The following is an 11,717-nucleotide window of genomic DNA, read 5'->3' as shown; positions in this document are numbered from 1 at the left end:
ATCAAAGCATGTTTTGTAGGCATATAGTAGACAAGGAAAACATTTTCCTTATTACCATTACAGTCTCGAAGTCGAAGGTCGTTTATTTTTTTTACAACTATACCAATATAACACTGCCCCGGATTTAGAACGGTTAGCAAAATTCATTTTCTTCAATATTACAGCCATTATGACTTACATACAATATTTGAAACCGGAGACATAGTTTGATATTACACAACATGGAATATAGCGAACAGTTCTTATTCATTTATTCACTAAATTTCAATGTTTCACAGCGCGTAAAGATACGTGTGACTTAACGAATGCCGAGTGGAGTATGGAACGCCAAACGAAATGCTCAAACACTTTTCAGTTTTCGTTGTCTAAGCAAAGTATGGTATTTTAGATAATCAAAGTGAAATTGTTGCAGAAAATAGACGTTCCTTTGAACAGGATATCTTAGCGACGTGAGAAAAATGAAATAATATATCCGTTTGGCTTGCTATACCTAAAATCATTCGTGACGTCATAGAGGGGGATAAAATAAGCTTATTTTTATCCACATCGATTGCCGTTTGTAAACCCATTTTTCTTGGCGACTCTAATGTCAAACAGGTGATGATTGATGATGCATATTATTGACGTTCCAATCCATAATTACGAGCCAGTACTAACTAAATATAAAACAAGACCCAAACTCATTATCTCGTTATTTACTTCTTATTTTTCCAGATACTACATATTCCAATGATGATGATAAAAGTACAGTTATTTCAACAATAACAAAATAATAATAGGCATTTATATAGCGCCATCTATCTAGAAATATTCTATTTCGAGGCGCGTTGTTATTATTATTACTATAACCCCGGCTTTAGCTCGAGCTGCTTTTCAGCGCTCATGCTTTCAAGGAATTAATCCTGCCGGGTACCCATTCACCTCACCTGGGTCGAGTGCAGCACAATGTGGATAAATTTCTTGATGAAGGAAATTACGCCATGGCTGGGATTCGAACCCACGACCCTCTGTTTCAAAGTCAGAAGACTTGTCCAATGGGCCACAGCACTCCACGAAACATTAATACATTTAAGAACTTGAATAAAACAATGGAGGTAGCGAATCAGAAAGCACAGCTTGTGATGAGTGCACCATAATATAGACCAAAAATACATAATACATGCCAAAAATGTAAACAATTACGGGGGAAGGGGGGGGGGGGGACAGAAAACAAAACAAAATAATAAGAAAACAGGGCAACTTTTTATAAAATAATAGTATATCAATTGAAAGAGAAAATAAATCGTCTAACCAATCATCCCACAACTAAAACTATTAAGCTATACAGCAAATCACAAAAATTTATGGACCAGAATTACAACAGATATCACTCAATTAATGAAAAATTATGAACATTATTTAAAAAAAGGTCAAGTTGGAAGGAGATTCAACAATACCACATGGACAGGTTTTTATAAACATTAATGTATCTCCATGCCGTCGTCCTCAAATGAAGAAAGAAAAATGGCATCTTCCTTTTATAAAAACTATATACAATTCTTAGGTTCCTTTTTACCAGTAGTCTAATAAAGTCGTTACCTTAATATGGGGAAACCTGGGATATTTTATTATTTTTGTCTGGAGCGAAGTCTAAAGGAAGTGTAGGAATGGCGAGCGTGGTAAGGATCTGAGAGAGCGCGGCAAAGGATAATAGCGAATGCCATTGGTATGAGCTGAAAAGAAAAAAAAAAAGGAGATTGATTTGATGGATGGATTGATTAATTGATTGACTGGCTCGCTGGCTCACTGGCCTCACTCAGTCACTCCCACACTCACTCACTCACTCACTCACTCACCCACCCACCCACTCACTCCCTCACTCACTCACTCACCCACACACTTACCCACCCACTCACTCGCTCACTCACTTACCCACTCACCCACTCACTCACTCACTCACTCACTCACCAACTCACCACTCACTCACCCACTCACTCACTCACTCAATCACTCACTCACTCACATACCCACTCACTCACTCACCCACTCACCTGCTCACTCACTCCAACTCACTCACTCACTAACCCACTCACTCACTTATTCATTCATCCATTCATCTATTTATGTAATGATTCATTCAGGTATTTATGTATTTATTCATTTATCCATGTATTGACTATATTTCTTACTCATAATCATCAACTCCAAGCTTAACCGCTTACGATGGCGGTCTCCTGCGTTTATTTGTTTATGCTGCTTTTTATTATCATCCTAATGTGAGGTATATGCCCAAACCATTTTTTTTCTATTTGTGTAATGTGAAGTATATGCCCAAACCATTTTTTCTAATTATGTATTATGTTTATGTTGTAAACAATATGGATTCTTTTATATATTGCAAACAATGCAAATAATTTTGATAATGTATTGTGAACGCAGAAATAAAATAAAACAAACAATTATCAAAGCTTAAAATGTGAAACCCTAGTAGCCTCAGCCTATACGAAGTGGAAATTAGACACCTTGTAATGAAATATTTCTGGCTAGGTTTTGAACTAAAATTGTGACGACTATCTATGTCATCAATTTATTGCCTCCAAAATGTCATGTGCAATTTATCTAAATATTTTACCCTTTTCTTTCTTACGCGCAAACCCAATTTTTCCTCCATTTTGATATCGCTTCTCAAACCGCTACGGCCATTATAATTTGAGAGCATGTAAACCTTCACCTATAAAAGAGTGATTTGATATTTCGAAGTGTACATATTTTATGCAATTTCAATCATAATTATTTTCTTATTAACTAGCTTACCTCAAGGAGAAGAAGTCCCAGACCTACTTGACCGACTAAAGTCATTTGCCTGGTAACGAAATCGTAGTAAACATTGTAACAGCCCTGCGATAACAAATGATTAAGAAAATCAAAATTAAAAATAATTCGACTCAAGAATTATCACAGTGGTCTTACTTTAGGTTTAGCGGTTTGGCATGTGGACTATTGATAAAATATTACTGATTAAAAACATTTTAAATTTTTATTACTTTATTCAAAGGGGATACTATGGATTTTTTTTTTTGAGTCTTGATAAACTCTCTGATCACTTTCGATAATGTTACTTATAACGCATAGGCGTCATCTAGTATCTTTGACATTTCACGTGATTAGAATAGTTTTCCTTCTGGTCTACAGACACAAATATTTGTTTAATGAAATGACACCATAAATTTGAAATTAGTTATCACTATATTCAATAATCTTATCCTGCAATTTCGTCGAGATGTTGAATACTAACAGCTTACGACAAATAAGATGATTAAAATCATATTATTTGTATAGATCACGAAAGAGGGAATTACAGACCAAAGTGGCAATTATTGTGTATTTTGTAATAATAAAACCGTGCTACTAAATAAAGAAGCGTACGGCTTAAACAATGGGTAAATTGCCAATTCGTCCACTGCCAACTCGTCCACTCACAACATGGTCTACCTTCATTTAATCTTATGCCATTCCGTCCATCAATATTTGTCTAACAACCATTTGTTCCAATAAACATTTGGTCCAATCATCACTTCGTCTAATCGCCAGTTCGTCTATTACCATCTCGTCTAATAACCAGCTGGTCTTACACCCATTTTCTTTTCATTTTGCACAATTAACACTTTAGTTTTATTAGATCAAATGGCAAATAGACTAAATGGCTGGTGGACCAACTAGTTATTAGACAGAATGGCAAATATATCGGCGAAGGTTTGCGGAAAATCCGTCAAAGAATACAAAAGTTATGTGAGTTTTAATTACTTAGTTTGTGACGTCATATGCGAGCTTCTTTCCTACATATTGAATGGTAAAAAATGAAGGATATATCATTTTCTCGGTTACACTTCGTAATTCCGAAGGTTCGTAATTCCGAAACACGTAAATTGCCTATACCTCGATGTTCGTTAATCCAAACATTTGTGGCGTTATTCCGAAGGTTCGATAATCCGAAAACGAAATAAGGTTCGATGCTCCGAAGGATCGTTAGTCCGAAAACGAAATAAGGTTTGTTGTTCCGAAGGTTCGTTAATCCGAAAACGAAATGAGGTTCGTTGTTCCGAATGTTCGTTATTCCGAAAACGAATCAAGGTTCGTTAATTATTACAATTTCGGACTAACGAACCTTCGGAATTACGAACCTCATTTCGTTTTCGGATTAACGAACGTTCGGAACAACAAACCTTATTTCGTTTTCGGACTAACGAAGCTTCGGAATTACGAACCTCATTTCGTTTTCAGACTTACGAACCTTCGGAAATACGAACCTTCGGAATATCCGAACCTTCAGCATAACGAAGCTTCGGAATTACGAGTGTATGCGCATTTTCTCAGAATCGTGTTATCAGCTTTTATTCTAAAACCGGTATATCAGTAGAAAATCCATTTCATACTCGCTCCTTAAAAGAAGAAAAAAGTCATCAGACACCCTAAAAATACAATCTATATGCATTCTATATTCCATGACATGGGGGCAGCTGCTCGTGTATGACGTCACAAATAAAAAAAAACTTCAAATTCTAGTAACTCTCTAATTCTAATTCTAAAACCTTTCGTCAGGGTGAACTTCTAGAATGGTCAATATACGACCTAAAATTCCCTTACCCTGAACAAATTGCAACAAATAGTTTTCAATGGTTTTTGGCACTATTTGGCGTCAGGAATAAGATACTAAAATCTACCCAAATCCGCATCCGGGAAAGTGTTTATTTTCAAGATAGCGTCCAAGATGGCCGCCATTTACTGACAATGGATACAACTCATTATCCACTCCGAAATCCACAAGCTGATACAGGCTAGAATGAATATACCCGCTCCAGGGTAACTGAAAATCCAAGATGGTTCCCAAAATGGCTGCCGGATGCTAAAAATCACAATTCAATGATTTTAAGGGTGAATTAGTATATTGTAACAAGTTACAAGGACAGTCAGTTGTCTGGTGGGTCAAAAAATCCAAGATGCCTAAAAATGGAGTATAAAATGGCTGTTGATACATAAAATGAACACTTTATATCCGCCGGGGAGATATGATTTTGGTGTCTAGACTATGGTTTCAATGGTCAAAATGCATAGGGACAAGCTTCTAAAAATTGAGTTTAAAATGGCTGTTTTTTTTGCTTGTCAATTTGTTTTCTGCTGTGAAATATCCTTTATATCCTGTTGAGGACCTTTTTTTTTATTATCATTAATTTTTTTTCTTGCTTGTAATTTTTTTTCTGGTTGAAGACCTTTTTTTTTGCTTGTCAATTTTTTGGGCGGACGAATTTGCCCCCCCCCCCCCTGTGGAAAATCCTAGGTACGCCGCTGCCTATGAGATATGACTTTGGTGTCTAAACTGTGGTTTCCAGGGTTAAATTTTACATTAGGAGAAGTTACAATGACAGTCAGTGGTCTAGTATGTCCAAAATTACATTTAAGATGGCTTCCAAAAAATGGAGAAACTAACTTGTCTGGTGTTACTTATAAATGGACATAGTTCGTTCAATATCTATCTTGGGAATATGAGTTTGGTGTCTAAACCATGGTTTAAAGGGTCAAGTAATGAACTAGGGCAAGTTACAAGAACAGTGAGTGGTCTGGTATGCTACGAAATCCAAGATGGCTTCCCAAAATGGGATCTAAATTGATTGGTGTTACTTAAAACTGGCCACAGTTCATTTTGGTGCCTACAGTTAAATGCATGGGGATACGTTATCATATTATTACATGTGTTAGTAAAAGCACCCATTTTGATAAAAAATCAGAATCTACCTTTGAATTCTGGATAAAATGGAAAAAATAACCATCCTTATTACATGACCATTCATACCACAGTGTAGACACCAAATTATGTCTTAAAGATTGATATTCTATGAAATCTGACCATTACTGAGTAATAGGATTCGTTTTAGATGCCATTTTGAAAACCCGCTTGGATTCTTAGGCAAAATGGACAACTGCATATCATTGCAACCAGTCCAATCGTATACTTAAATCATAAAAACATACTGTGGACACCTAAATCTTATCTTCTTGGTGGATTTTTAGTGAACTATGTCCATTTTTAGATAATAGCATTTTTCGACTCCAATCTTTGGAAGCCATCTTGGATTTTTTGAAACATACCGGACCGCTGACTGTCCTTGTAACTTGTCCCGATGTATTATTTGACCGTTGAAACCATGGTCTACACACCAAAATCATATCAGGTGGATATGAAATAAGCTATGTCCATTCCATATGTCCATTTGAAGTATCAAGAGCCACAGAACTCATTTTTGGAAGCCATCTTGTAGTTTTGGACTCACTAAACCACTGGCTGCCTTGTAATTTGTCCCGCTGTACTACTTCACCCTAAAACCATTGAATAGAAACCAAATTGAAGCCACTGAAGTAAGTGATAGATGAATTGTGGATATTTAGCCTAAAGCAACCATTTTGGGCGCCATATTGGATTTTACAGGTACCGTGGAGTACTGATATTTACTCTAAATTGTATCAACAAATTCTTTTACCCCCTGGACCATGGGATTTTAATCGACATTGGATTCTAGGGTGGAAAATGAGTGAGTTAGATCCATTTTCAGTGAATGGCGGCCATCTTGGACGCTATCTTAAAAATATCTACTTTTAAGGATGCAGATTTGGGTAGTCTTTTAGTATGTTATTCCTGAGGCCAAATACTGCCAGGAACAGCTGAAAAACCTTTTGTTGCAGTTTGTTCCCGGTCAAACCATATATTGACCCGTCTTTTCCCCTTTAAGGATTCAGGATGGATGCAGAAGGGGTAACGCCCTTACCCGTGTATTGAGAGTGTCGTTTGAGAGTGGTCCTTGGATGCCCATACACGAAGAAATGTTTACTGGTGTCGGCCAATATCCACCGGAAATACTTGTGAACTTGTCCTCAGACTGGAAGAAAAATATCAACAACTTATACCCCTTTCATAAACCTATCCTCCAATTAGCCGCCTAAGAGTAATGCGGAAAATTCAATAAAAAATGCGTTCACAAACTCCGAAAATTATCCGCATTATTTTTACGAGCGCCCGTCCTGAAAAAGGCGGATAATCGTCATGGCAACCGCACACACCCCACACCAAATGTGAGAAATCCCCGTAATTTTTTATTAAATTGGGAAGACCAAAGTCGTAGGATGGTTTGAGCATGTCGAGGTGCACATCCTAGGGGGGGGGGGGGTGGAACTAAAAAGTTTGGAAAAGGAACTGTTGAAAGCAGAAAAAAGGGGCACAAATTTCGTTTTGCTTGCCAGTGTCGGAACTCCCCTGCCTCAGCGGGAGGGTGCACCCAGTGCACCCCTAGCCTAGGACCTTGAAGCCACGGGGAAATTCTTAATTCAAAACATCATGGAAAGTGGAACATATTCCCTTTTATAATACGAGGGAAGAGGTGGCATAGAACTTTGTTGTGCATATATTTTCTTCTATAAAACTATAAGCGAAGTCTAATTCACTATCATTTCCTTATTTCACTTCCGACGATGATGGACATTTCTTTGTATGCTTATTTTTTCTCCTTAATTTACTCAAATTAAGTATTAGTCGGTCAAGTTTGATCTGTATTACAAGTTATTATGCAGTTCTGTGCAGGAAATCCTGGCGCGAATCAGACCGGAAACGGGGGGGGGGGGGGGGGGAGGGGGGGGGGGTGGGTGGTAGTAGACAGGGGAACATAATGCTCCTCCTTCTGAACTAATTTTGCTTGCTAGTCAGATTTTCTATGAGGGAATGCAGATGGTGGTGAATTTTGACCCGTTTTCCTTTTTCTTTATTTTTTTTTGCTCGTCAGAAATTTTTTGTCCCATCCTTTTTCTGGTAAATCTTGGGCCCGCCCCTAAATATACGCCCCTGAATATTCTGCCCTCGCCCTTCTGTATAATTATACACTGTAAAAACTATGGTGTTAAAACTGACACCAATTGGTGTTAGAGGACCACACCCTGAGGTGTTAAAATAGCACCCTAGAGATTGAACATAACACCAAAGAGTGTAAATGTAACAACCATAGGTGTTGTAATAACACCTATAGGTGTAAAACTAACAACACCAATTTAACACCGGTGTAAAAAAACTGATGTGGTCCTCTATGTACACCGGTTAACACCACAGTTTGTGCTGTGTAGTGATCAGTCTTACCACGCAGCATGTTGCAGGATACGTCTGTGCGTAGGAGGTGCCATCGATCGTGATCGTTGGATTGGTATCGTTTACCCAGGTGCTATCGGCCCAGTCTTCATATCCATCGGCTCCACAGCACTCAAACTACGCCAAGAAGAAAAAAAAATTATCAAACGTTTTAGAAATATTCTAAATCATTTACGAGATAAGATAAAACATTCGTTCGTTACGGGGTCTAGCTACCCAAAACAGGTAACTTTCAAAGGGTGTAGAGCTTTCACGGTACAGCACGACATGTGTTGGTCTTGAAATGGAGCTCCCAAAGTCACCTTTTATGAAAAAAAATTGTCCATACAACAACAATTGTCCATACAAAAAAGTGTCCATACATGTATTCACATGGTGCACAATCACGGTGAAACAGCTACCAGTGTCTATAACTTTTCTTTCTTCGCCGAGGAAGCCTCCAGAAGTTAGAGGTTATTTTCAGTTAGTGAGTTCTTGGATTAATTAAGTGAGTTCTTGGATAATTTGAAGGAGTCTTTTAAAAAAACAAGATAAAATTACAAGCGTAAAAACAGGGGGAGGGATGCAAAAACAAGTGAAATATGATGTACAGATGGACCTCGACCCCCATGAAACAAATAGAATTGTTAAATGGTGGAAAAAACACATAAGAAAGATTGTCATGATGGTCATTTCAAACACTACTATTTTATAAATTACTACTTTCCATCAATATGATAACAAATATGAGTTTTTTTTGTTACACTTCGTAATTCCGAAGGTTCTTTATTCTGAAGGTTCGTGATTCCGAAACACGTAAATTACCTATACCTCGATGTTCGTTAATCCGAAAACGAAAAAGGGTTCGTTAATCCGAACATTTGTGGCTTTATTCCGACGGTTCGTTATTCCGAAGTTTCGATATTCTGAAAACGAAATAAGGTTCGTTGTTCCGAAGGTTCGTTATTCCGAAAACGATATAGGGTTCGTTGTTCCGAAAGTTCGTTAATCTGAAAGCGAAATAGGGTTCGTTGCTCCGAAGGTTCGTGAATCCGAAAACGAAATAAGGTTCGTTGTTCCGAAGGTTCGTTAATCCGAAAACAAAATAAGGTATGTTAATCCGAAAAATGAAAACCGGGAAAGCAGAGGCAGAGGCAAGTGGGGGGGGGGGGGGGGGACACCGTTTCTGTTCAATTGTTATGAGGATGGGAAGGCAAGGGCGGCCGAACCAATTTTCGTTTGAGTGGCAGAGCCGAAAATGAAACTCATACGTCAAAACGTACACTTTGGTGATATTTTCACCTTGAGATTATCATCTGCGTGAAGTCATTGTGTGTTTTATATAGTAATGAAGTAGAGAAAAGCCTTTTTAAAGTGACTTCTGATTATGGAAAGATGTATATTTAGGCTTTATTTTTCGCGAGAGAGTATAATGATCGAGCGGCTTGGAAAAAAGTTGTAAAACTCGTTTTTTGGGGGGTCAATTATTCTTAAAATGGCATTATTGCGAGGTATTGCGAGCGTGAATCACAAACTAAAACTTAAGGGCATTTCAATAAGAAATGAAAAAAAAACCCGAGCACGTTTCTGCTGTCATTAAAAGATGTGCATCTAACTAAAGAATTAACACGAGCGCAAAACGCGAGCTTAAATATACTGACCAGAAAAGGAACCTGTTAAAGAAAGCATTTAGTGACCACTTTAGAATACATATTTCACCAATCGAATAATTGAGAATGCGAAGCGCGAGCTGAAAATTTGTAATATTCCAGCCTGAAAACTAATAAAAAATGTATACTTTAAAAAGAGTATTTTATTTCGAAAAACTGCACATTTTTTTTGAAAAAAGGGAATTTCCCATTTTGGAAAAATAGCATTTCCTTGTTTTTTTTTCTTTTTGGGGTACAAGTGCCCTCTGCCCCCCTCCCCGGCGGATAAAACTTTCGCCAAAAGGGGGGGGGGCAAACAAAATTTCATCCATATTTTCCCCGATCGGCAGCTCAAAGTTGATTTTTGTTTGTTTCTTTGAAAGGGTATATAGTCCTAACAGTCAATAATTTGCATTATTCTTATAAAATAAAGTAAATATGTAACAACATCATAAGCTCTGTTTAAATAATGCGAGCGCGAAGCGTGAGCTTTTTTTTAATATGATGGGCAATATGTTTGTGATCTTCAAAACGAGATGTCTATGTAACTAGATAATATCTGCGAGCAAGAAGCGCGAACATAAATTTTAAATATAAGCTCTGGCCTGATCTAAAAGGGACATGTTAAGGACCTTTGGCATTTAGCCATGAAGACGATGCATGTTTCAACCAGGGGCGGTGGAACGTATTTTACTTTTGGGTGGGGGGGGGGGGCAAAGCCAAAAAAAGGCACTTATATGTCAAAAAGGGCATTTTGGTGCAAACAGATATTTTCAACATGAGATTATCATATGTGTAAAGAGATTGTGTATTTTGTGGTAATTAAGTTGAGCAAAGTTTTTTTAAGTGATCTCTGATTGATAAGATATATATTTAGGTTTTATTTTTGCGAGCGTAGCGAGCAAGCAGTTTGGAAAAAAATTTAATCTGAAGTTTTTGGTCATTTACTGTTAAAAGGGCGTCCTTGTGAATTGTTGCGAGCGAATCTCGTGCTCAAACCTTTGGAAATTTCATGTAGGCCTAAAATAATTATTATAATAATGATATAAATATTATTTACCCAGGGAGCCACTTCAGTTCTGTTCTCCCATCTATATTATTACCCCGGAAGTTGAATGTTCAAGTTCATGTCTTGTTACATGAAATGTTTAATAGTTTGAGTTCGCGATTCGCGCTTTCAACACCTCACAAGGATGTCCTTTTTAAAGAAATTAGCGCCACAACCTCAGATTTGATTTTTTTTCGTAAATATATATGTTATCAATCAGAAATCACTTCAAAATGGCTTTGCTCAACTTAATTACTACAAAACACACAACTACTTCACGCAGATGATAATCTTAGGTTTTGACATTATAAGTGCCCTTTTTTACTTTGCCCCCCTAAACGAAAATGCTCTCCGCCGACCTGCCTCCATTTTAGTAACAAGAAATTGCCCTCTGCATAAACAGTCCTTAAGCTTGCATTGATTTGTTTCTTGAGATACACGACTCGTTTTTTATCGGGGAAAATGTAACGAAAATCCCCACCTCCCCCGCATTGGCGAAAGCTGGATCAGCCCCGGGAGGTAACGGAACTGATCGTGAACTATAAAGGGTGCACTCTTCTCTTTTTTATTCGGAACCCCATCATAGAAAATCATGGCTTCGGCCCTGATATGCACGAACACACACCACTCATATATGAGCATCCCTCACGCAACATGCACACACATAGGCCTACTGTTCGGTGGATACGAATTCAAATGCATTCCATTTTTAAATTTCACATGGATTATGATAAAAAAGAACATTAAATGTTAAGCTGTTATCATTTTTATCGTCATTAACATTGTCAACACTAGGCGTAACGATCAATAAAATATTATTAACATTTATATTTTTTATTGCAATTTTTATTATGATCATCGTTTGGATTATTATGATCAT

The 11,717-nt window shown here is 37.4% G+C and overlaps 1 protein-coding gene across 1 annotated transcript; it reads right to left on the bottom strand.

Annotated features, from left to right (window-relative positions):
- Positions 1-227: 227 nt before the first annotated feature.
- LOC129268139 (CD151 antigen-like) lies at positions 228-11,206 on the bottom strand. The gene is made up of 5 exons (XM_064104394.1): positions 11,201-11,206; positions 8,153-8,278; positions 6,798-6,908; positions 2,794-2,877; positions 228-1,712 (listed from the first exon to the last, which is right to left on the bottom strand). The coding sequence occupies exons 1-5, from the start codon at positions 11,204-11,206 to the stop codon at positions 1,608-1,610; spliced, it is 432 nt and encodes a 143-aa protein (XP_063960464.1). The 3' UTR covers positions 228-1,607.
- Positions 11,207-11,717: the final 511 nt, after the last annotated feature.

Source organism: Lytechinus pictus, chromosome 9, assembly GCF_037042905.1.
Source record: "Lytechinus pictus isolate F3 Inbred chromosome 9, Lp3.0, whole genome shotgun sequence".
NCBI classification, from domain to species: domain Eukaryota; kingdom Metazoa; phylum Echinodermata; class Echinoidea; order Temnopleuroida; family Toxopneustidae; genus Lytechinus; species Lytechinus pictus.
This window is presented reverse-complemented; position numbering and strand designations above follow the sequence as displayed.